The sequence below is a fragment of the Triturus cristatus genome, chromosome 3_1, assembly GCF_964204655.1.
Source record: "Triturus cristatus chromosome 3_1, aTriCri1.1, whole genome shotgun sequence".
Taxonomy (NCBI): domain Eukaryota; kingdom Metazoa; phylum Chordata; class Amphibia; order Caudata; family Salamandridae; genus Triturus; species Triturus cristatus.
Window position 1 is genome coordinate 943,166,399 of NC_140583.1, and position 26,998 is coordinate 943,193,396.

A 26,998-nucleotide genomic window follows, 5' to 3' on the forward strand; every position below is an offset into this window, starting at 1 on the left:
CAGATTAAGTCTGCCAATGGAGCAGCCAAATTTAATCAGTAATTCTGTGTAACAAGAATAATACGGAATTACCAAATTTCTCCAATTTCGCCAGCAGAATTAAAGATCTGCCTACCCCTAATTAGAACTCCAATTGTCTTTTAGCTCCACAGCATATAAAATACTCAATGGCAAATACATACTGCGATTGAAAAACCTGCGTTTCAAGTTTCAAGTTTATTTATTATGATTTGGGACTCCAAAGACTTCCACATAAAATAGAAAATATACATCCAAAATCGGTGTAACACTCCTATAAAAAAGTAATGTTCTAAATGTTTACAGTACTAAATTCATCATATCATATAAAAACAGTGAAAAGGCATATGCACAGAGACCGTTCCAGGGACCTTTCAAGTGCCAAGTAAATTGATCCATAAAAAATAAGATTACCATAATTGAATACTTAATGGACTTTGGTTAAACTTTTATGAAGATTACAATCCAATACTACATTGAGAACTTTAAGGATTAAGAACATATAGTATAAGCGGGGATTTATCAATTCAAAATACAGTACGCAATCACCAGCAGCAAAATGAAATTGCAAGGATATTAAAAAACTTCGTAATAAAATCACGGTTGCACAATTCAAGGTGAAAAATAAAAACTCATGGTAAAACAAGAATATACAATTTCAACATACAGTGCTCAATAACTAGCAGTCTTATGAATAGAAAAAGTGCAAGTGCTCAAAGACATACATAATAAATCAATACTGTTCTAAACTATATATTAAAAAATTGTTCAAACAAGCTCAAAATTTAAAACAAACTAGTTCAGAGGGAGGTGCCAGCATACAGATATGGGCCTCTTCTGCTGTGGTGATGTTGTACTTTAGAAAAAATTTCCTTAGGTGTTGGACCCGGCCTTGTGGCGTGGTCCTGACTTCCCGGGGGTTGGGCCCGTTCCCCGCCCTAGTCTCCACGAGCTACCCGTTCGGGCCGCACGAGGTCACCTACACCTCGGGGCTCCGCCATTTTGTCGCCTGCCACGTGACCCTGCACACTAGTCCTCATGACTCCGCTCAACCCGGCCTCGGCCCCAGCAAGGCCCAGACATTGAGGCACCAAGAACTGGCCAGGGGGTATCACGTGAACACCTCATCGCCCTGGCGGAGGGTGGTATCGATGGGACCCCCAACTGTCCCCACACACCGAGGTGCGATCGGCCTCCATCTCTCCTGGGCCGGGCGCCTCTCCTGCTGGGCGTCTGGCCGCTCCCAACCCGGCCTCTCCGCCCCCCGGGCGCAAGGGTCCAGACATCAAAGGGCTCCAGACCTATATCTGGGGCGACCCCGCCACAGACCGGCAGTTGTATCCCGGAGTCGAGAGCCCTGCTGATTGAATCGCGGCCGACCCTACGGAGAAGAACTCTTGCTTGAAACCACCACGAGCCCTGCAGACTGCGTCGCGGCTCCTTCTTTTGGAAACCTTGAAGCCCCCCGGAACATCGGGGCCCTGCTGACGCTGTCGCGGCCCAACCTCGCTGAACCCTCCCTCGGAGCCCTGCTGACGACGTCGCGGCTCGAGCTGAGCAGAAACCATCTTGAGAGTCCCGCTGACCTGACCGCGGCTCCCAACGAACTGTACGCCAGAGCCCTGCTGACACCGTCGCGGCTCGACCCCTCCGAGACCCGGAGGTCCTCCAGCTTGAGGATAAGAACTGGGCCCCAGGTACCCTCGTACCAAGCTCCTGCCTAAGACTGTCCCGCTACCCCTTCCCTCCTAAAAGAGACACTGAGACTTTTGCGGATCCCTTGATCCCCTTTTTGTGTAAATATTGAACCCGTAACCTTTTAAAGTGCTGATAAAGAATTGCTCATCTTGAGACAACCTCCTTGAGTCCGGTGTGGTGGTGTTACTGTGCTAGTACATAATAGGAGAAGGATCTCCCAGGAGGCTTCTCTGCAGCGCTCGGCTACTTCGTACAGTGTGGGGGCCCCCCCCCGAGTGGTCTCACCGACTCCCCGGGGTCCGCCTTCCAACATTAGGTATCTACGAAGTAAAGGTTGTAATGTGAGACTAACTGATAGGACATGATTTAAGTCTTGTACACAGGAATTACATAAGTGACAGAGTCTTTCCTGTCTAGCAATGCCCTCCCAAGCTCCTGTTACAATTCTTAAAGAGAGTAAATTCAGCCTAAGCAGCAGAATAGCTCTACCTACACCATGTTGGAGATTCCATAAAACATAAGGTTGAGGTTTTTTGTAAATACTAATCCCTGCAATACAGTCCTTTTTACTATTCACTGCACACAATAAAATATCTCTTTTATGAGATACCCCGTGGATTGCTTTTTTGATTCTGATTTTCAGAGCATGTTTACAAAGCACCGCCACACTGTCCATCTCGAGGCTGAACAGTTTTATGGCTTTTTGATGATGCCCAAAAAGAGCCATTTTTCCTTTCATAACGACAAAAGTTTCCTCACACAATGCTACCCGGAAGGTATTGTCAGAGCTATTTGCTAATGTGTTGCTCCATCTTAAACACGCAGCCTTAGAGAGCATATAGATAGAGAGTAAACCAAATTCTAGCCGAATCGCTGCAATAGGAGCAGCGCGATTCAGATTATAGGTTTGGTGCCAAATCCGTCCCTCTACTTTCTCAAATTAATCCCACTCTTGTGCATCTACTGTTTCGCAGGCATAGCTCAATGCTGGCGGTATCTTTATTTTGTAAACTGATAAAATATGTGCGAACTGTCTTTTCCCACAGTGTGTATAAAATCGATTAATTGCAGTGGCCTGTGAAATTGCCTTGCCTTTACATTGATCCATATAATTGCTACTGGAACTCCTGTTTGTAAAGATTTTTCCTAAACATGGGTAAAACTTTACCACGTCCAGTTTCTCATTCCCCAAGAACCAGTTCATGTTCTTTCTGACTGTAGATCCCTGATAACTAAAAATACACAACTTTGCTCTTTAAAATATTTATTTTTAAGTAGTATTCTTCTGTATACCTAGTCAACTCAGCAAGTCGTCTTTGAAGTCCGATTGGGGTTAGATCCAATAATATGGCGTTGTCTGCATATAGCAGGCAGCTCAACTTTAGATTTCCTCATTTAGGAGAATCCCCTTTGCTAAGCCCCACTCTACTTGGCAAATCGTTAAAATAAAGAGAAAAAAGAAGAGGGGCTAAAAGACACCCTTGCTTCAACCCATTAACGGTCTCTATTTTTCTTGACAGGCCCTGTGTTCCCCCCAATAAAACCTGCGTTCAAGTAGAGAAATGCAGTGCAATAATCAGCCGTACTAAATTCCCTGGTATCCCCATGGTAACCAATTTCCTCCACAACGTCCCCCGATCTACCCGGTCAAAGGCCGTAGAGAAATCTATAAAAGCCGCATATAACGGCATACCCCGGCTAACTGGATATTTTTCAATTAAAGTTTGCAAGGCGGTGATGTTATGAAGGGTACTACTATTTTTGTGAAATCCTGTTTGCTGTACGGGAATGAAACCATTTCAAAAAGCCCAATCTTGAAGATGGGTAAGAATGCTGTTCGCAAACAATTTACCAGTCGCATCCTGAAGAGAGATCTGTCTAAAACTGGCAGAGGAATTTTTAGGATGCTTTTTGTATAATGGAACAACTATACTTCCCTTCCAGGATTGGGGAATGTGGCCATGAGTATAACAATGAACAAGCAGTGGATGTAAATATTCTGCCCATGCTTCGCCATCCTGTCTAATTATGGCTATTGGTACATCGTCCGGACCCATCACACTAGAGTATCTTGCCCTTTTAATATAACCCTCTATTTCAGTGCAAGAGGGGACTCCATAATCACTTCCCACGGAAAAGGCAGAGCAAACATTCCATCTGACTGAAGAATTTAAAGCATACAGCTGGGAAATATATGCAGACCATTCCTCATCTGATATCAGAATGGGCTTTGCCGTATCTCTCCCATCAAAAAATGTTGCTATCAGTGCCCAGTATTTCCTGGTGTCATCGGATTGAGCGACCTCACATAGCTTAACCCAGTTTGTGTCTTCCACCCTTCTATGTTAAGATACCATTTTCCTTTTCTGTACCTGTTTTAGTCTATTGATTTCTCTTTGCCTGGGTTTTGCGGACAGCCTGAATTGTTCTCTGATTAAGGCATTCATTTCCCGATTTTGTTTTTTAATTTCCCATGATTAAACCGCTGGCGATGCAGAGCTGGCAACTTGCTTTTTACTTCCACACTTCTAATTATAGCCAGGATTCTCTCAAACCTGGCAATGGGGGATGAATAAAAGCCACATTTTCAAAAACTCTCTTAAAACTTGGGAGCAAATTATTTGACCAAAAAGTGCGCCCGTACTGCGATTATATGAAATATTTTCATCCCTATGATTCTAGAGTTCAGGCTTCTCAAATTCCATGTCATCATCCACAGCCAAAACTCCATGATCACTGCCTGTTGGTAGTACCTTAAATTGTGTACATACACCAAAAAATTGGTAAGATAACACCACGTAATCAATTAATGATTGTCCACATGGGCCCCGGTAAGTATAAGAGGCAGGGGAATCCTTTGGAAATCTGCCATTTAACATTACAAGGTCAAACATTCTCAGATTATGCAAAAGTGACAAGCCTCATTTATCTGCTCTTAAATGGTCGGGCAGTAAAGAATCCAGAAAGGACCATACTTCCTCCAACTCAAGGTTTGAAAAAGACATGACAGAACCATTGGAAATTTTAGCATTGAAATCACCCACCATCATAATCCCTGTGCACTCTTCAGTGCTACTTATCCTTTGCACATAGGAACAAATGGAATCAACCAGAGAGTTGGATGCTCTCCCTGGGGGATTATACACATTTACCAAAACAGGGAAACAGTTTGCCCTGATTTGTCTTTACCTATCCTCAACTTCACTCCCATACAACACTTAGAGGGATGAATATAAATCACAGGATCCCATTTTATGGTACAACTAAGTAAAATAGCTAAACCACCACTACCGTGCCCTTTATAAGGAAGGTTTTGCTGCACAACAATATACTAAGAAATTCTCGAAATGAAAATCCCCACAGTTCCAGATTTCCTGGAGACAAATTATTTTTGGGTCGTGTTCTAATAACGATTCAAGCTTACAATTAGTTTTTCCTACTCCCACTAAATTCCAGGAAAAAATTCTTCCTAATTGGCTACCTCCGCAACAAGGGCAGTTTTGTAATTTCTTTTGAGCCATTCAGGGTACCGGCTACCCAGCTCCACTGGGTCATCTCATCCTCCACAATGGGACTACTGGGCCTTTGAGCTTGGGAGCTTACAATGTTAATTTCTCTATTTCCTTGACTACTCCCTACTGATATTTTAATGTCTTTAGGATTTATAACGCCCATAGGAGAAGGAAACCCGCTACCTGGCACCTAAAGAGGCTTCCCAGAGGATTCAAATGAGACAATCCGTGGATTCTCACAGGAGAGCACACCTATTCCTCTTTTCCTAAAGGAATCTACATTGGCCAGTACTAGCATTGAAACTACCCCTGACGTGAATGTGAATCAAGGGTTTGAGGAGCCACTCCTAAGGTTTAAATAAACCAACTCAATGTCTTTGCTTGTTACCAGTCGCAAGTCCTCTATTTCTGATACCAACTACAAAATGGCAATTCTATTCATTAGCGTCAAATCAGTTTCAAACAGGGAGACTGGTTTTCTCCAGCAAAGATAAAATTGATGAGAGAATTCTCTCCAATGCATAAAATATCTCTAAGATGCCCCTGTACATTCTCTACTGAGTTCAAAATGTCATGTGCCCCCTTGTCTTGAAGTTTCACTGATGCCCCCACGTTGGACAATTATAATGAATGGACATGAGAAAACATAGTGGGGGTGCTACTGTACAGGGCAGGCATGTGAGAGCAACCAACTGATAAAACAGGAGACAGTCTCAAAACCTGTGTCACATACTGTGGTTTCCTGTAGGCTAACAGAAGTTCTAAGTGCATTTCAGGTTCAATGATACATACAAATGTCTCCACGTATGTGTGACTGATGTACACAACATATAAACAGGAACATCTACTGAAATTCACAATAAGATGTGTGATTCATATCATATACCTTATCCTGTATAATCACAAGTAAATTACGATGGCTGAAAATGTCAATTGCAATTAAGTATACTCCTTCAATATGCTTGTTAATTAATTACATACTGTAAACTTACCCCTCCAATCTTACATCTGGTAGACTTCGGTTGAGGGCGATCATGTCACTGGCCATCAGGTTAAACTGATTGATTTTAAAAAGCTCTTTCATCTTCTCTTGATCATTATTTGGAATGAGGACAGCCTTTCCCAACTCTCCAGGTCCTTCCTGAACTCTTGAAATAACAGCTGAAATAGAAAATTGGAGGACAGAACATGACTAACATTGTATATCTGCTCATAATGATATTGTGATCTTTTCATTCAAAATGCTTTGAACACCGATCAACTCAGCAGTGTAATGATTTAGACATGCTGAGCCGACTTATGCAAAATCAGTCAATCCACACATTATGAATTTGTAAATGTTTATAATAAAATAAAGCAATCAAAGACATGGTCGTTTGATTGTCCCAGCAGACCATTATCTCTGTGATGCCCTCCAATCGTGGTGAGTCACAATTTGTGACCTTCCTCATTAATATTCACAAGGTAGATCAGGTTCCAAGCCACTATGATTCAGAAGTTTAAGAACTTACCTTTTAAGATGATTCTTAAAATTATTTCCTGGTTGCAAATAGCAGCGAGTATTTTGAGAACAGGAAATAGTACATCCGGCCCTAAGTGACTTCACCCATCACTAGAATTGTTATATGTAAGAATAAAACATTTAGGTTAAGTGAAGAAGGGGGGTGTTGACTTCTCTTTTTTTCTATGAAGCATTCCATGAGAGTGCAAGTTTCCTCTCTTCCACCCCTTGTCTCCCTCATGCCGCACTCACTTTTACTTCCAACTCACCAAGAGTGTTTATGGCCCACTCACTCTTTAATCTCTCTCTTTCCTTGGTCTCTGATGCTACCTGCTCTCCTGCCCTTCATGCTCCTCTCCCCCATTTAACTATTGAACTTAATTTTTTTAATGTATCATACATTTTGCCATGGCCACGCAGCTGTTTAACACTGTCAGGCTGCTTCCTTGTGTTTTTTTCGTGCTTTGAACAACTTGTTTTAGCTCTTTTAAATTTTAATATACCTGTTCAACACGACTGTCCACCACATTAGAATAGTAAATTGAAAATGGGCGCTTGTGTCGTGATGCAAGCGCACAGCTGTTTAGTGAAGCATGCCTGTGCACATGTTTTGACACCTACATGTTTCACAACACATCCATGTGCGTCAGCGGCCATCCTGGAATGGGTTTTCTTTAAGAGAAAACCTATTCAAACCGTTGCGGCGAATTGCGCTCATGTGCCGCCAACTGCAGACATGCAATTGCAAAACAAGCATTTTAGAGCAGGGATCCACTGGATTGGTCAATGCCTGTTATTTTCAGTTAAGAGGGAGAAGGTATTGTCTGACTGGTGTGGTAAGACAGTTGGAACCCAAAAATATATTTAGGTAAAGAATATGCCAGTGACATGAGCCCACTGGAGAAAATGGAGGAAAATGTGTGTCTCCCTCCTGATGTCCTTTTATTGTAAATGTAACAACTGTCCTGGAATGAAAAATTGCATTTGCAATCTATATTAAATGGAGGATGCACAAAATAGCACCCACATTTTGTCAGCTGTTAGTTGAGATTAGAATAACTAGCTGCTTTTTCACAAAAATCTGAATAATATTCTTAAAACGAAATGTTACGGGACGTAAATCACCTCTTGCCTTGGTTGAAAAATAAGAAAAGAGCAACACAATTTAGTACAGCTCACTAAAGGTTCCATAAATGTTCTTTGGCAAACCCTGGATTTGTCTTCTACAAACTTACATTTCATAATATGTATTAGTGACAGAATCATAGTGAATAGAATAGTAGATGTGACAAATCTGCTCGGAAACCATAATAAATCTTACATTCTTCAGTTACTCAGCGGCAGATTACAAACCCACCGACATCTGCGCCGAATGTGGCGGGTGGAGGCATCGGGCGGAGGAACCGTCCGCCATGCTTCTGATAGGCTCAAGGAGCATGTTGGTGTGTCAGAAAGACACCATAATCCCCTAATGATGGCAGCTCTGGCCTCTGGATTATGATTTCATTTTCTGACAGACTTTTCATGTCAGCCTTTCAAACATGGAAAGGCTGTTGGAAAATGACTTTGGGCCCCTAGCAGGGCCCTCTCCCCTCTGGCCCTCCGCTATAGGTGCACCCCTAAACATCCCTGCAGGGAATGGCAGGCACCATGTGTGCCTGCCACACGGTGCAGGGATGTTTACAAACATCCATTTCACTGTGGCAGCTTGTGCTGTGGGCCTTTTTCGCCTGCTGCAGGAGCTGCCATAATGAAATGGACGTTTCTGACCCGAGGTCCCGCCCAACATCGTAATCAGGCACACAATGTCCAAAGTGTGGTAAATGTATTTAATCATATCCTTTTTTTTCACTGATTGTAAATTGATCCTGCCCAAATTATTAACGTTTTGTATCAATTTTAAATGACAACTTTCTCAAATCCAAATATAGACACACTATCGAGGTTCATATTAAACTAAAGGATGGGGCCACTGACACAACCTCTGACATCTAATTGTTAAGCTATGTTTGCATATGTTTTTTTTATCTTGGCATCTTTCACGAAAACACTGAAGGGCGATATGGCAAAACGTTTCACTTTGAGAAAGTCTGATTTTTTTCTGCTGCCTCACACCTAGTGAGGATTGATCTTTTCCAAATTTCTATTACATGCGTCCCATTCTGGCAAACTTGCAAAGTTTCAAATACAAACCCCCAACGTCCAGCATTCTGCGGATTAAGAGCCTATTTTAGGGAGGTGGTAAATGGACTACTACCTCAAAATGGCGAACGTCCTCTTAGTGCTTGCCCCCTTCTCAGTTACCTTTTTGGCTATCCCCCATCCCTCGAAGGCCATCATGTAAAGTATGGCGGTCTTCCCAAGGAAGCCAGGCAAGTGTCCTTGATGTGCTGTGCAACTCAAGCTCGCCCGGGACTGAAAATGCGCCCCCATTTTCTAGAGACCACATTTGTTGGTTCCACCATGCCTCCTGAGCATGGTAGAAAGGGGGATGCACACTTCTTTCCCTGAACAAGCTCCTCCCCATGACAGCAAAGGAACCTCAGGTTAAAAAGGTCACCATACTCGGGCGTGGTTAAACAGAGCAGACTTGGCTCTGCCACTTGGAGGAAGGGCGGCTGATATGAAAACCAGGCCCTGACAGAGGTATATTTGGAAGACATGCAGGGTGAGAGAGAGGCACAGCCAGAGAGCCAGAATGAGAGTAAGAGAGAGAAGAGGAAGACTATTGCAACTACAGTGGCATGTCATATTTTAAAGGCCAAGTGGAGAAGTGTGGCTCAATGGTTAGAGCGGCAGACCCTGATGCAGAGGTCTGGCCTGGACCAGGGTTCAATTCCTGCCTCGGCGGGTCTTGGGCTCAATTTCCCCGGACTCGATAATTCTCGCCTCGGTGCCTATTCTAATCATGGGTCCCACTCTGCAACTCTGGGCAATAGCTTGCTTAATCTCCACAACAGCCCCAAAAGCGCTAGGATGCCTGGCTTCACCTTGGGGGTGCCCAGGAGTGGGCACTTCACAGGGAAAGGCCAGGAAGGCTTCCACAGCGGTATGTGCACAGCGCCTGAGAGACCCTTTTGGGGGTGTGCGGAGCGCTATATAAATGCACTACATTTACATTTACATTTACATCTTCACCACCAAAATGCTTACAAAACATAAGCATTGTAATAGGTAGCTGTGAATTTTATTTTGCTTGGAAAATGGGATGAAAAAATGATAAGCTCAAAATAAAAATGCACTCATTTCAATTTCTCTGCTCTCATACAGCAAGCGTTTTTACTAAATGACACAACACAGGCCAACCCAGTACCAACTCCATTGCAACAAAAGTGTAAGTTGAGCCGTGGCAATTTAATATTATGTCCATACATTTCTTTAAGAGACATAATCATGTGATGACTGATATTTGAGCTACCTCCAAATTATCAAATGTAATTCTCTCTGTTTCACGATATAGCTCGGACTCCTCTCATTTGTGGTTTCATTTAATATCTACATATTCTAACGCCTAAACCACCCACTCTGGCCCACTTCTCTTTCTATTGAAACACGGAGGTGATCTGATTTGTAGTTTCATCTTTCATCAGACTTTGAAGGATAATTAATGTAATCGATCTAGGTATATTATAGCACATAAAGCAACAACTTAAACTTCTAAGTGATCTTCCCTGAGCTATCGATCACCCACATCAAATCACCCACATCAAATGGGAAAATAAAAACAAGAGAAGGCCAAAATGTTGCTATCACTAGGATAGCAGACACTTATTCACATTCCCACAATTATGGCACAACAAAACATCTTCAAACATGCCCAAATAAATACATTGCTCATCACACAAAGCCATACTAATTAATACGCACCTGCAAAAAAATAATTTCACACCTTGCAAGATATTTCCTGTCTTGTGCTCTGCCTTTATCCACTTCAGTGTTTGGACTTTCACCCGGGTTTATGTAGTAGGTTTCTTGGGGGCTTCTAAGCCCAAAATTATGAAAGCATCTTCAAACGTCTGGATAACAGGAGATGAATTGGCTGGCTCCTGCAATGTACTGGTTCTTTCGCAGTATTGATCCTACACAATGTTTGAAGGTGCACATTTGGCTCCGTGCATCTTTCCATACCTAGGTGGCCACAGTTTGCATGGTAGGATTCCAGATTCCTTTTGAGCAGATCTACTGGTAGTGGAAGGTTTTTGTGCTTGGATGTAGCCAGAGATCTGGTGCTCTACCTTTATTGGTCTATACTTGACTTCTGCTTCCTCTGAATGATAATGATACTCTTAATGCCATAATAATTTAGTCTATGAACAGAGATATTTAGTGCTTTTCTGCCTTATGCCAGGATTGTACATCGCATTAAGCCTTCACATTCTCGGATTCCTCCTTTACACGCCTGTTTAGTAGAAGCTATTTACTATTTGGCCAATTGCTTTACAAATAGCAGATAAATGTCACTAATTACCTCGCTGCAGGCTAAATAGTATGGATTATGGATGTTTGTCCAGTAGCCATGCAAATAGCAATTAAGCTTCATTTTTTACCCAGCCATTGACTAAATAGCAGCAACTATGTACTGTTTAGCCAGTAGCCATATAAAAAGCAAAGAAACATCACAACTTAGCCTGTGCTGGCTAAATAGCAGCAGCTATATAGTATATGTATTGCAGTCATGCAAATAGCAAAGAAACGTCATTATTTATCTGGCCTCTGGCTAATTAGCAGACATCATGTACGATTTGACCAGTCGATTAGCAAATAGTAGAAAAATTTAACTGTTTTCCTAAATAGTTTAAAGTATGCAGTATTATGTCTAGGACAGATTTCGACAGGCACTTCCTACCAAATAGAACTGAAAACAATGAGTGGACACAATTGGCACCCATTTCCTTACAAATGTTTTTGCAGGCTTAAATGCAATTTGCATCTGAACAGCCCTAATTCATATGTCCAGAGTAGTCACTGAAGAGAATGTTTGAATGTTTCCATGTGAATTTGGCAGATGTAGTAGAGAATGCCACTTCATTATACCAAGGGGCAAGACACAGCAACTTGGAAGACCAATTATGAGCTGTAATGTACTCCACAAAACGCTCCTGCTCCTTTACATTTATCTGAATGGGTAATTAGGAACCTGATCAGATCATATGCAAGACTAGGTGAACCTGTTTACTCTTCTAGAGCTATAAACTTGCTCTTACTCACAAAGTTATGTGAATGCACAATAGCCAAATATAGGGCTACCAAAATGCTCTATGTTCTCTTAGACCCTCTTGTCCTGAGTGTTTAAGAAACAAATCAGTACATTCTGGAATTTGTTAGTCTAATTCCATTCAATCAAAAAAATATAAGAAGTGATTTGAAAAAAGAAACGCCGGAACTGAAAATACTGTATCTCAGTGACAAGGTTCCATCTGATAACTCTGGCCAAATAGGATCTGCGAAACAAGCTGCATAAGATCTCCAATGTGAATCATCAACTCAGTTCCATAGAGTAGTTTCATTCCAATCTTACGACAGACTCAAGAAAACTATATATCTTGAAAAACTGAATTGATGTACCCAGTCCGGTTTCAGTAATTTTTTTGTCACATCTTTGAATTTATGCTCGGCAAGTAAATATGGTCAAAACTATATGACTGCTTGGTTGGCAATTATATCATCAAAGTGAGTCTAATTTCTTTCAAAAGAATTGGCAGGGACAGTTGATTAAGGATATAGACCGAGTAATTTGATTACCAAATGTGCGATTGTGAAATTGGAGCTTCTCTGCATTGGCCTTATAGACCTGTTGACCCAGTATGTATTCCAAAAGTGTGAGTATTGATTATTCTGACAATAAACACTATAGAGATTTTTAACAAATAGAGAAGCACTGATTTCATAAGCCAGGACTAGCACTACAGAGTCAACAAGTATCGCTATGAAGGTGTGCTGCGATTGGTTCACAGCACCACTTATTTTTTCTGCATATAAATAAGATGCATGCATTCTTTCAGCAGGCTGCATTCCATATCCCATAGACTGACAGGTACTTGTGTTATTAACAAAAAAGGTATTAAGGAAAATTGTAGAAACATATGATATATTCTCCAAATAATCATCCTGAAAGGTTGCTGAAATAAAGAAGCCTGTCTGGGAAATAGCCTTTACCATGCAGTTGGAACCAAGCAGTGCCTTTGCAACCCAGGCACTACAGCGAACGCGTCGTTACCACGTGTTCCTGTACTATGCAAGACATTACAACAACTTGCTTTAGGGAACACGTTGTTGGACTGGTATTGAATTTTGAGTCCAACACCTTCCCTACTGTTGCACAGATAGGAGTTGGAATAGTAAATTACTATTCCAAACTCCAGCTCTATCCATAAGGCATGTCGTTGTAACGACTTGTGTGTTAAAGGAATGCATTGTAATGACATGTTTGTTGTATTGCCCGTGTTGTAAAGGCATGCAAGGTAAAAGCCTGCGCGATTCTGTTATAAAACCAGCTTTGAATTATTTCTTTGCAATCTCAAATCTCAACAGTTGAATTAAATGAGAACAAAGTATTTTGCATGGCTTTGAAATGCTTTGACAATCTACGTGTCAGTTATTCTGGAGAGCGTTGTCTAGAAGTTCTCCATTCTTTTACATGTATGGTTCGTGGCATTCCGATGACTGCAGGACACCCAAATTGAATCAAATACGGGTGAGACTGGATGCAGGCCCATTAGCCAAGGCTATACATTGACAGGTCCTACTAGCAGCAGATTAATATATTGTATGGGTACAAGACGTTAAACCTGCATCAATGAGGGAGATTGCCTAATGGCTGTCCAGTCCTCTAAGATGTGATCTATTTCTGTCTCATATGTGAAAGCTCAATATGTGTGGTTTACTGATACTGGATACAAGGTGGGATTTATTTGAGCCCTGCTAAGTAGGCTGTCTTAGTCCCTAGTGGACATGCTAGCCTGCACATGCTACTTCCTAAGCCCACTTTCCAGATACCAGTTGTAGTTGGTGGATTGGGATAATGCCGCCAATACATTCTTTTTGTCATATTAGATTTGCTCCTGCATTAGTGAACCCCATTTTTCCCTGAATTCATATGTTGCCTCTGGTCCCCAAGGCAATGAGAACAGATGGAGATAGCGGGCTGGTGACATAAAATTAACCTTGCCATGTCCATACTGATCTGATCAGTGATTCTTGGCTTCAGAATCCACGAAGTTGGAAAACAAAAGGAAGGAGCAGTTCTCTGGGATTGTGGTATTTTATATTGCAATATTTGTATAGTGATTCATGCCCCTAATAAGGCTGCAAAGCACTTCTAGATTGTCAGCTAAAAAGCAACACTGTTTGTGCATGGTTGATATTGTGTAGCAATGGGGCAATATTGGGGGGAGGGTAAGAAATGTGCTCCAACCATTCAATAGCAAACTTGTGGTTATGCTAAGCATGAAGCAGAGCACAGAGTGTTTAAATATAGATTTGTGTTATAAGACATGTACCATCTTCTTAGTGATTGCACTTGGTTGGTAGGTTGTGGGTTTGTAGTCTGGTAAATATGAAAAGTATTTAGGTATCATGTGAGAGGTTCAGAGGAATGCTCCTATTGCATGACAACTATTTTGAATGTGTAGATTCATACCATCATCTCTAATCTGACCTATTAATGATCATCTGTGTATGAATAGACAAGGTAATCCCTCCAATAATAACTGGAGCTACACTAGGCATTAGTCCATATTCCTTTGATGTAACCATAAAACAGACAGATGTCAATGTCAGAAAAGGTACTAACTGACCAACAATAGCATCCCTATGGCAAGTGCACAAAGCAGACATACAAATAATGCAATGGGTGGCAAAGAAATTCCTGGCCTAAATCAATTACAATGCTTGCGAATCTCACAGTGTCAGTTGTGCCCCCTTTTCCCAATTTCATTTCCTTTATTTTGGTAGTCAAAATGAGTTAATAAAACCCTATTATTCCTAAAAAGGGGATACTATTATGACAGCTCTCCAGGTATTAGTCTATTTGTGCAGCATATTCAGCTTATATTTCTTGGGGAAGGCTCTAGGAATATCAAAATAATTGATGTAGCATATATCCAGCTAAATTATCACTGGTTCTCGAATATATAATCTTCAAAAGTAGAAACCAATACTGTTTGAAATATCTATCTTTTATTGTGATAATACTGTATTAGTAAACTCAACCATTTTGGATAGCTTCAGCTTAAAGCACTAGAAAGGATGCATATTCATATTTAAACACCTGTTTAAATTTGATTGATATTATACAATGGACCTATGCCTGAGAGAAAACTCAAAGAGCTCAAAACGCAACAGTCAACCAAAAGATACGACAACATATTGTCCAGCAATGATTCATTATGTATAGTACAGTTTTCAGTCTTCAAGTTAGATCTGTGTCCAATCCAGGGGAACTATTAGGATCAGATCATGCTCTCTCAACTCTTTTACAGTTTTTTTTTGCAAATTTCAAGTTTTCTTTTTTGGAATTGAAAATGTGCGCATAAGCACCATGTTGCACCCACAGCCTTCCAGGGTAGAGCATTGAATTGCATTTTTTTTAGTTACACGTTCACAGCAACTTCTTCAGTTCAGAGTAGGATCTTAAAATGATGTCTGGAAAAATAGAAATTACAGAGCCATTAAATGACAGAGTGCCCTTCTCTTTAACCATCCACAGTGTCCCCCCATGGTCCCTATAATTTAGTAGACTGCCACAATCAGATGAGGCGATGCAGCGGTCTGGGGCTAAGCGACCTGTTTGCCTTTCCACAAATAGTATATCTGAAATGTTTTCCGTGCCAAATGAGGAGAGCCACCACAAACATTTCTGTTTTCCCTGTGTTGGTATTTTAAGACATACCAACAATACGAATATTATTTGTTCTGGAGCAGGATTCAAGATCTTCATTCTTAGCAGACACTCTGTTAATTCTATCTTCATCTGCATTATGATCTTTTTCTGCTCCGGTGTGCCACCTTCCAGCTCAGAGAGCCAGTGTTCAGATCATAAATATGATCACTGTGCTTATCAGTTCGCTGTTTTATCAGGACCCTGTCTGCATGAGGTGATTGATCTTCGAGACTATGCTATGTGTTACAGCGGTATCTAATTTAATCAAATATATGTAACATTTCTGCTTAGAAATTACAGCACTGCACTTGACAGAAATTTAATTTCCTATGCTTGACACAACTAGGCCACAACTTCATTTTATTTTCTAATACTGCCAATATGTATGTGTCTTCATTGTGTTCATCTTACATAACCAAATTGTGCATTTGTAATGCTCTGCATTGACATACTGTTCCTGAAGAAATATGGCAGAAGCCTTTGCAAAAGTCAAGGATTGCCTGCCAGTAGCAATTCATTTGTCTGATTTCTATTGTTTTGTAACTAATTTGCACCGTCACATCTGAAGATATTAGATTATAATAGGGCACATTAATATGCAGCTAGGGGGCTAGAGTTAGAATGGTGGTATTAGATTATGTAATATAATTTCTGTATTGTGATTTGTCAATTCATCTCTACTTTTCAGCACCTTTTACTGACTTAGAAATTTCCATTGACGTATATAGTGCTTATAAAAGCTGTAACATCTGGAGAATAGATAGTCCTTTTGATTCCATGACCTTAGAGGCAGAACACTTGTCGGTTCATTTTATGCTTTTGACTTAGAATATTTTACCTTGACTTCATGTCTTTACTGCTGCTTTTGATTGAGCCTATTGTGAATTCCTAATACTGATTTATTTTGTATTTTGATTAATTTTTACTTTTTGACTTGTGTATTGCACCTTGAATTTATTCAATATAACTTGATGGTATGTACTTACAACCGGCTCCTGAAGGCATATTCTCTTGAAATGCTCTTTATTAATCTTGTATTTGGATACTGCTTAGGGACACATTGCCTCATAAATGCTTGAGGTTTAATACCCTCACCAATTCTGCATAGGCACTTTATATGAAAAGAGAGCATCAACATATGTAAGATTGTGTTATTATCAATCAGTATTGATTTTATGTCTGGCTCTTTAAATGCAGAAGTCTCTTTGGAGGTAGAGGAGAAGTCTAGAGCATGACCCAGTACCCTTCATTTGCTCAAACATCAGCTTTACCCATTTTTGTAACAGTAAATGAGGCAGCACACACAAATTAGGATCATCATGGTGTAGGGATAAGGCGGGAAAGTCTCTTGATCAGATCAATAACTCAAGTCTGTGCCAGATAAGGATATTTACAATTTAGCACTCCATCACATACCCCTGTTGTGTGTGCCCGCTTACAGCTTACCACCGTGATGTCATTATCCTTGTACACTCAGTGCACATCCCATGCAGGTAGGGGCAGCCCATTCCGAATCTCTTGCTCATGGGCAGTCTCTAGATGCACTTCTTGCCTCATGCTCGGCTTCTCTGATGTAGCCGCCACCCACATCATGTGAGGCAAGCAGGAATGGGCTGCTGCCAGGCCTCAGAGTACAGAGTACACTCATCCTGAGGGTCACCTACAGGGACTGCAGAACAAGCCAGTCGCCTCCAAGTCTATATCTTTGATTTGAGTCTTAGATCCTGACTGCTATTGCTGAGGGAACTAATCCAACTTCCATGTTCGCTCTGGCCTAAAGGCTACATTTGCAGAGACTGTACTGCGTCTTTCCAGCCAGTCCAGTAGGGGACTTTCAACATGCCATCAGGAACTAAGGTCTCTCCCCGATCTTCCATGGGATACACTCACAAGGATGGTAGTCAGGAGGCTGTATTCTTCAGGATGAAGGAACTGGGAGTCTAGAGCACTGCAAGTACACAGCCATGCTGAGCAGCAGTTGATCCTGCCTCCCCGCCAGTAGATTTTACAGCCTTCTTCAGGACCTCAGAGATTGTCATATTGTTTTGCAAGTCTTCAGTTCAGCAAACCTCTGCCCTAAGAAACAAATGCTACTCTTTCTGGATATTTATTTAGACTTCTGTTGACATAGGAGCTGATAGAGCTATTTCTGTTAACACTACAACCTTCCAGCTGGCCCTCAAACATTCAAGCACCTTCTTTTTGTCAACAATCAGAGCCTCTATTTTTGTATGCAGACCACAACCCCATTTGTATATTTCAGTGCCACCTTTTCCAACCATCTGAGGCCCTCAGATGACTATCTGAAACTATCTCTTTGCACTATTCTTTGTGCTCATCCTGTCATTAAGATCTTCCTCCTGTGCCCTGTCATCCTTCACATTGGTGTGCCAGTTCTAAAGTACAGTTTTGCCATTTCTCACTTTCCACTATCTCTTATGACCCCAGCCTTCCTGCCCCTGAAGAGCCTGTTCATCCCTTTGCCAGACTTCTGAGCCTACCTGTTGCTAACTGATTATCAGAGATTTTCCCTTCGCGTGTGAGGAGAGAGACAGACTTTCGTTGCCTCCAGCCCTGCTAACTCTGCTACCTTTCGCGACACCCGCTTCGCGGGTGCCGCTCATCTGCCCTGTGACCCTCTGCTCCCTGGTGTGAGCGGCTCCATAGCCGGTGGAGGGATAACGCGCTCCCAGGTCGAGTTAACTTAAAAGTGCACAGTGCGTGGAGCCTACCGGGGGACTGCGAGGACCAGCAGCCCCAGCTCTTCACAGCTGCTGCCTCTTCCCCCGGCGGCCACGCCCCCAGCCTTCAGCCTTATCAACGCCTGGGTGTGTCTGCTGAGTGGGTGCCTTTGGATTTTCCCTTCGCGTGTGAGGAGAGAGACAGACTTTCGTGGCCTCCAGCCCTGCTAACTCTGCTACCTTTCGCGACACCCGCTTCGTGGGTGCCGCTCATCTGCCCTGTGACCCTCTGCTCCCTGGTGTGAGCGGCTCCATAGCCGGTGGAGGGATAACGCGCTCCCAGGTCGAGTTAACTTAAAAGTGCACAGTGCGTGGAGCCTACCGGGGGACTGCGAGGACCAGCAGCCCCAGCTCTTCACAGCTGCTGCCTCTTCCCCCGGCGGCCACGCCCCCAACCTTCTTGTACTTCATTGGCCTCAGCACCACCGCGACGCGGGACGCGCGCGGGACGGAGCACGGGGCGAAGACCGGGCAAAGAGCGGGCCGTTTGAGGCCGTTCGAGTACGTGAGAGTTCGGTCCGGGCCCCCCCTCTTTGCCTGTATCCAAAGGTCTTTGAACCATTAGTAAAATGTGTACACGGGAAACCAGGAGCAAAACTTCTTCACTAGCTGCATCCGGGGCTGTTAAAGGCCCTATTGACACTTACTTTGCTAAAGCTGGCTCCCTTTTGATTGAGGAAATCGAGGTTCTGGAGCGCAGAATCTCACAAGAAATAGACTGGGTAAGGAGGTCTTCAATGGGCCCCATGGCCCAAGCTAGAACCCCAGAAAACAGATCTGGTCTTCCAAACAGCCATAGCACAGACCAGGCAACATGTCCACTCCCAGTCACTATTCCCACCAACCCCGAGCTCACTATTGAGGCCCCGAGTGACTTTGAGGACATGAGCCTTATGGCCCTACCTAACACCCAAATTCTCCAGCTTATAACCACAGAGAACATTGAGACAGCCAAAGTTGTAGGAACCAACTTAGATAGCAATAGGGGTACTAGGGAAGGGGCTATTCCTAAAAAGAAGCAGGGGCTTCCAAATAAAGAAGATCATAGGACCAAAACTCCGAAATCCAAGCAAGTCAGAGGCAAAAGGGAGAAAGGAGCTTCCTCTGACCCTATTGTGAATATATCAGGACCGCCATCTCCCCCCAGAATGATCAATTCAACCTCACTACCACAACTCAGCAGCAACGCACCATTAGACACTACCTCAGACGACATCACTTTAGAGGATATAGGCACACTAGTTAGGTCTCTGCTGAGCCCCCTTGAGGCAAGACTTATCAAGATCGAAGCTAGACTAGTTAGCATCGAAAAGGCAACCGTGCAACTTGCCGACTCAAGGAAAATTGTTAACAGTGGGACCAAAACAACAAGAGAGGGACCAGGACCAAAATCCACCAAAGGCAATGGTCCTCCCACAACAATAATTAATAAACCCCCACAAACTAATCCCAAACCCTCACAACCTGCACCAATCAACGCTCCGGCATCACTAGTTGCAAACAAGGCCCCTATCCCTACCCAACAAACGGCAACTGCTACCCCAAAATCAACCCTTCCACTGAAAGATAATATTCAGCCTCCGGCTAAAGCTAAGAGAGATCCTCCTACTACTGGAGAGAAACCTAATACTACTCCCAAACCTAAATCCATAAACCTCCCCCCAGAAGCAGCACCCTACACTCTAGTTCTGGCGGGGGTTCCTGAACTAAATTCCACCACATTTGAATCCACCACTTCACTCAAAAACAAAGTAATCAACTGGCTCTCCGTAAACAGACCGCTACCGAGAGGAACTACTAGCGATATATCCATGGCTAGGAGGGCAACGTGGGTGGGCTACACTAAGAAATCCATTAGAGGTGACTGTATTCTGGTCACCTTCAGAGATCCGAATACAGCCGCATATATCTGTACCTGTGCTGCTGATGAGGATTTTGCGAGCATCATCCAACCATTACCCCTCTCATTTTTTTACCCCTCAAATCTGTATAACCTTGAGGACCACAGGTGGAGGTACCACCAGGAGTTGCTGGAGGGTTGGGAAAACTGTCACAGGGAGAACAACAACTATCCGTCACACAGGGAAAGACCAACAGAGCAGTTCCCTACATATGGGGATGAGGCCGGCTGGGAAACTGTCACAAGAAGGAGGGGGGGAGGTGGTGGACACAGGAGGGGAATTCCAGGGCCACATAGAATACACTACCCCGCCTATTTATCTACCCATAACCGATACAGCAGTCTTGAAATGGTAGACTGACATGCGGATGATGAGGGGAGCGCAACTCAAATATCTCCCACAAACGAGCCCAAATTCGCCACAGCTGCTGATACTTATTTTTTAGCACCTGGCACAGTTGATCCCAGACAGGTCCCAAGCGTTACGCCTTCCTCTCCTTCCCCTGATAACAGACCCAAGGGTACGTTCCTCGTCCCCACAAATCCACGGCCGCCCCACGAGTGTACTACTACCAACTCGGTTTTTATGGGCACGGCCTCCACCCAACCACTAGAAATAACAGTGATTTCTTGGAATGTGGCAGGCCTTGCTAGCAAAATAGATTGCACAGAATGGGGTACATACATCAGATCAAAAAATATAATTCTTCTACAAGAAACTTGGGCGCGCAAAGAAACAGCATTCCCGGGTTTTGCCTCCTTCTTTAAAGCAGCTAAATGGGGGGGAAGGGGTAGGCTATCTGGGGGACTAACTACATGGGTAGCCACGGACTTAGGTTGCCAAGCTACATATTTAGAGACCGCTTCTGATGATCTATTGGCTGTCTCACTCGAGTGGCCGGACTCATCGAAGTTGCTAGTAATCAATATCTACTCGAGGCCGGTTCCAATGCACAAAGAATCTGGCACAGTGGATGAGCTAGCCAAGCTCTTAGAAGGAATCCCAAGCGAACTTGCTTGCCTGGTAGGAGGCGATTTCAATGCTCAATACGAACCACTGCCTGGGCTACGTGATGGTCCTTCCCTGGAGGAAGATTCATATTGGCTTATACCTGAGACGGTGGCACCACCCCCACGGGCCTGGACTCCTTTAGCCCTACAGATAACTGCCCTCACCCTCAACCTTGGTTTAAGGGCATGCAACGGTCGTACCAAATCAGACACACCAAGTACCCATACTTTTAACAAACCCGGCAGCGAATCCAGATTGGATTATATTATGGTCAAACTGTTTATGTGGCCAGCAATAGTCGACTTTAAAGTCACCCCAAGATTAGACAGTGACCACAATTCCCTGGAACTGACTTATTCCCTGCCTGGGAGAGAGGCAATAATCAATGGATCGGACAAAGATAAAACGGGCCTCCTACTTGAAAATAATCGTAGGAAGGTCAAGTGGGAGAAACTGGCCAGCAACCCAGAACGAATATCCCGGCTATATGAAAGGATAATCCCATTACTGGAGGATGCCTTCCAGCTAGGAACTAGGGTCTTAGACGATGCTACTAGAGGAGAGCTTGCACAAATACATGCAGGCATCCTCACCACCCTAGAGCAGGATCTATTCTCATTTGCAAGGCAAAGGAATGGCCCTAAACCGAAGACATCTTGGTATAATGCCGCTTGCAGGGAAGCCAAGGCCCACTTGCTACTTGCTATAAAGGAACACTATAACAAAGATTAAATCCGCGCCAGGAGAAGATCATATAAAATCCTCCTGGAGAACGCAAGGGCAGAATGGGACCATGATTACTGGGAAAACCTCACTAATGCATTAACAGCTAGAGATTCCCGTAAATTTTGGCGCGTAGTGGCGAACGGCACGGAGGATTTATCCTCCGCAATAGAGCCCAATATAGCCCCTACGGTATGGCAGACCCACTTTGAGGCCCTGTACGCAGAGGGTGGGGGTGAACAGAACAGAGATGGTCCCACAATTTCATTCTGTCCCACTAGGGTTGTTTTCACCGAAAAAGAAGTGAGGGACGCCATTAAAGGGCTAGCTGCCGGAAAAGCCCCAGGACTTGATGGGGTGCCCGGTGACCTGTTTAAGCAGGAACCCGGGATATGGGCACCCTATCTTACACTAATATTCAATGCCATTGCGGGGGGACTGGAGGTGCCCGATACTTGGAGGGGAGCAGAGGTGGTCCCAATTTACAAAAAGGGATCCCCCTTGCTCCCTTCCAACTATCGTCCTATCAGTCTAATCGACATATCCCAAAAATTGTTCGGTAGACTGATTCTGAATCGACTGCAGGCCTGGACCGAAGAAATGGAAATTTTGTCCCCTTACCAGGCAGGATTCAGGGAGGGTGTATCAACCATAGACCAAATCTTCAGGTTAAATCTCCTCTACTGGAGAACAGCTGTAATCGAGGGCGGCAGTCTATATACCATCTTTGTAGACCTACGTGCCGCCTTTGATTTGGTTCCCAGAGCGAGGCTATGGAGAGTCATGGAAGAGTTGAATGTCCCTACTGACATCCTGACAATCCTGATGAGACTCCACCACAACAATTACGCTCGCGTAAGGTGTGGCAAAGGTGGCAAACTAACCGAAAGGTTCCCCGTTCGCAGAGGTGTGAGACAGGGTTGCGTGCTCGCACCGACCCTGTTCTGCATCTTTGTGAACGGGGTTGTTGCCCACCTAAACAGGATCCCCAACTCCGATGCCCCAAAATTGACCGGCAGCAGGGTGCCTGCAATCATGTTTGCAGACGACACCCTGCTGCTGTCTAAATCCCCCATGGGGATTCAGCGCATTTTGGACGGTTTTCTAGACTTTTGTAATGATCGGGGATTGGAAATCAACCCCCAAAAAACTAAGTTCATGATCCTGAACCCCAACCCCCAGAATCGAGCCCCACCCAGGCTAGGCACAACACAACTGGAACGTGTGCACAATATTGAATATTTGGGGATCACGTTAAACGAACATCTATCGTGGACGTGTCATCAGGCCAAAGTGACCATCAAACTGGCACAGTTGGCGGGTGGCACTATGCGCCTGGCGAACAAATCCTTTTATCGTCCACTAACCCCAATTATTCACATATATAAAACTCAAGCACGGGCGGGTGTCACATATGGGGGTGAGCTCTGGGGTCACACTCATCTCCCAAAGTTACAGTCCACCGAAAATAAATTCCTGAGACAGGTCACTGCCCTCCCCCAGAGCACTCCATTACTCCCCCTCAGATTAGATCTGGGAGTAAGACCAATAACAGAGGAGCTAGGTCTTAAACCCCTAACCTTTTGGAGGCGTTTGTGGTGCAGCCCCGATCTCTTAAATTACAGAGAGGAACTCCAGGAATTCTTGCAGCTGCGGAATGCCACGAGGATCCCGTGGCTGACCTATGTCAAGGGAAGGCTCGAGGATCTGGGCTACCCGGAACTATGGACGGATCCTTCCAACTCCTGTACAAAGATTTCAAAGAAGGTACTCGCGAGAGCATACTACGAACTGATGCTCACAAGAGCTATCAACGACAGCCGTGAAGGATCCCTGACACACTTATTCCTGAAAGCGAAAGACTCTTACTGTCTCGAAAGTACTCTTGATGCGATCTCCCCTCTGCTAACGAGGAAACTATTCTTTCAATGGAGATACGGATGCCTCCCTCTAGCATTTTTTACAGCGTCTTGGTCTCCTCGCTCCACCATAGCAACTTGCCCTGTTTGTGCTCATCCGAAGGAGGATGAAGTTCACGCTGTTTTCTTCTGCAAGGGCTACGAGAGGAGCAGGAAACGTTGGTTAGTCCCGTTACTCAGGAACTTGGGCTTCAGATCCTTCCAACCTGCCTATAGAGTCTTAAAGACAGATCTTTCTCCTATTGTTGTCTTTGCACTTTCAAAATTTTTAACCTCCCTGTGGTCTACTCGTAGTCGCGTGCTGAAAAGACTTGTATAACAGACCCCCTGATAGACTTTAGCACAGTACACTGTACCCTCTGTTCTCCTTTTAATGTATTTTAATGTCTTAACTATTGGATCACATCATGTTTAATACGTTTATAACTGTGTATATTTTGTTATGTATCTTTTATGATCTGTGATCGAAATAAAGATTTTTGAAACGATTATCAGAGACTCCTTATAATGGTTGTTACAACCTGAGTACTGTCTTCAGAATACTTAGCGTCTCATTTTTATTGTTGATCCTAAAACCCTAACTGTCAGCCCCAGACCACTTCTGTGTGATCTCTGCTGGCATCACAGCCCTTCAAACCCTTTTCTATAGCTTTAAAATCCCACAATCTGTTTTCAGATTCCTCTAACAGCCAATGGTTTCACAGAATATTCTACCATTCTTAAGACTGAGAGTCTCTTTGTTCACCTTCCAAACACTTTGGCTGGATACATACCACCAACATCCTTCAATATGCCGTCTGAGATTTGCAGACCACTCATTTGATGCTTACGCTCCCACAGCTGACCTTGGTTCTCAGTGCTAACACAGTTGGCAATAGGAGCACTTAGTTAGTCAGAGCCCCTTTGTAGGCCATTCAATCCCATCTATCTGCAGCCTCCTTGGCCATCTCTTTCTGTTTGTCAGAGCATTCTTATTGCCTTACAGCCATATGAGCCCCCTTTGTTAGTCATTACCAGTTTTTGCTGACTTCAACCTTCTGAGTTTCTCAAACCTTTCAGACATCCTTCACAAACTGCCCTCCTTTTCACCCATCCACCTTTAGACCTCCCTGCCAAGTTTCAGTCCCTATGCTCTTTGTTCCACCCAATGATCCCAGTGCATCAGAAAGCATCTGCTATCACTCAGAGTACAGAATGTAACAGTCCTGTTTTTAGTCACTGATATTTAGGGCTCCCAGTTTTATGGTATTGTTTTTAACATTTGCATCTGTATTTCTCCATATTTATTTTTTGCCCATTTTAACTGTAGCTATCCATATTTATTTTGTGTTTTGCCAATGAATTTGTAATACTGTACATGTCCATATTTATTTAACTCATAGATGTGCCCTTATACATTGATATCTGTTGTGTTTTAGCTGTTTATGCTGCCAAATATTACATAACAATACATTCACTGGTAAGTATTAGCATTGTACCACAAATGTATGTTGACATATGCCATTATTTGAAGAAATTGCATGCTGTTTTTCAATTTCCCATGCTGTCCATCTGCTTAGCTGTTGGCCTATAATTCATGAAAGACTGAACAGAAAGTCACCTAAATGAAGCCCAATCTTTTGTATTTATCCACTTTAAAAAATAAATACAGACAGAAAACGCATTGTTTTCTGTTTGTATCTATCTGTAAAAATCCATAAAATCGGAAAACTGGGAGCTTTACTGATATTTAATCAAATACAGAAGATCACTTCTATAAGTGAGTTAAAAATGTGGTGGCTTCTAGGGTTTAACGCCATAAGATGAACAAATCGAAAGGGGGCCTAATATTCCTTTTTGCACTCCATTTGGTGGGCACATTCACTCGCTTGGTGTCTGATTCTAATAATTTTCTTTGTGTAGAATGGTTCGCTTCCCACTCTCTGAAAGTTTTACTGATTAATTTTTATAATTCAAGGGACTGTGCTGACTTTAATCAACATGTGATCGCCTTGCAAACTTTTATGTTAGAATACAGTCAAAAACAAAACACTGGCTTCGAGATCGTCCTTATGGGAGATTTTAATGTTCATTCTTGTATTGGTGACTGCTATCTGAGGTCCCATGATGCCCATGAGGGGCCCTCAGGTGCGGTGGAGCCCCATTTCGAGCATACTAAGCAGGGGAGGCCCTGGAGGTTTTCCTTGCCACCATCAACATTTTTGAGTCTAATATTATAGAGGTTTGGGGCAGGGCTATTACATTTAAAGGTTCTACCTTGGGATCAGTAATAGATTAAATTTTGATGTCCTCGAGTGCCTTAGCTAGGGTTATAGCTCATAAAGTTGTCCCGTCTGCCCACAGTGATCATAACCCAGTATTTCTGGAGCTGGTTTTGCCGGAGAGTCCGGGTGGTTTGCGCCAGGATTGTTATAGTGATCTGCCCCTGATTGTGAAAGATCAGGGTCGTAGGGTCAAATGGGCCAAAGTGGTCCCTGCAACCTTTCAGAAGGAGCTTCGTGCTAAAACTGTTGGGCCCTGGGCCATTTGCCTGAATGATAACTCGACTGCAGAGAAGGTGGTGGAGGCCTTTGAGGCTATCTGTGTACAGATCTCTAGGGATCTGACCTTGACCTCCACCAACACTCGCCGAGGTAGTAACCCCCCTAGATGGTTCGACGGGAGCTGCTCTAGGGCCCACAGGATTTTGTTTGAGGCGTTAAAAAGCAGCCCTAGGGATAAGGGGCAATTGCAGCAGCGAGAAGGGCCTATAAAGAGACTATTGCTAAAAGGAAAAAGTCAATAAAATTAGAAGCCTGGGACAATCTTTTATCCATTGATGTCCTTCGGGACAGTGGGAAGTTTTGGGCTACAATTAACCACCCTTTTTTCTCGGGCTCTGAGGGCACTGCCCAGGACTGTATAATCCCGGCTGAGCAATGGTATGACCACTTTAGCAAAATATATGGGGCAGGTGGTTTAAGTCTCGCTGGCGGTAACACTTCTCTAGTACCCCATTCCCTGCCCTGCTTATTTTTTGATCTGATGGACGTGGAGAGAGCAATAAAAGACTCTGCCAGTAATAAGGCGCCGGGCCCTGACGGTGTGCCTGCA

General features: G+C 43.5%; 1 protein-coding gene across 3 annotated transcripts in view; it reads right to left on the minus strand.

Annotated features, from left to right (window-relative positions):
- GALNT13 (polypeptide N-acetylgalactosaminyltransferase 13) overlaps positions 1 to 26,998 on the minus strand; it is a 1,132,509-nt gene that overhangs the window by 797,602 nt on the left and 307,909 nt on the right. For all 3 annotated transcript variants that reach the window (XM_085645529.1, XM_085645528.1, XM_085645527.1), the window contains exon 2: positions 6,221 to 6,389. In XM_085645529.1, the coding sequence (XP_085501655.1) occupies positions 6,221 to 6,389 (169 nt within the window). The remainder of the gene's footprint in view (positions 1 to 6,220; positions 6,390 to 26,998) is intronic.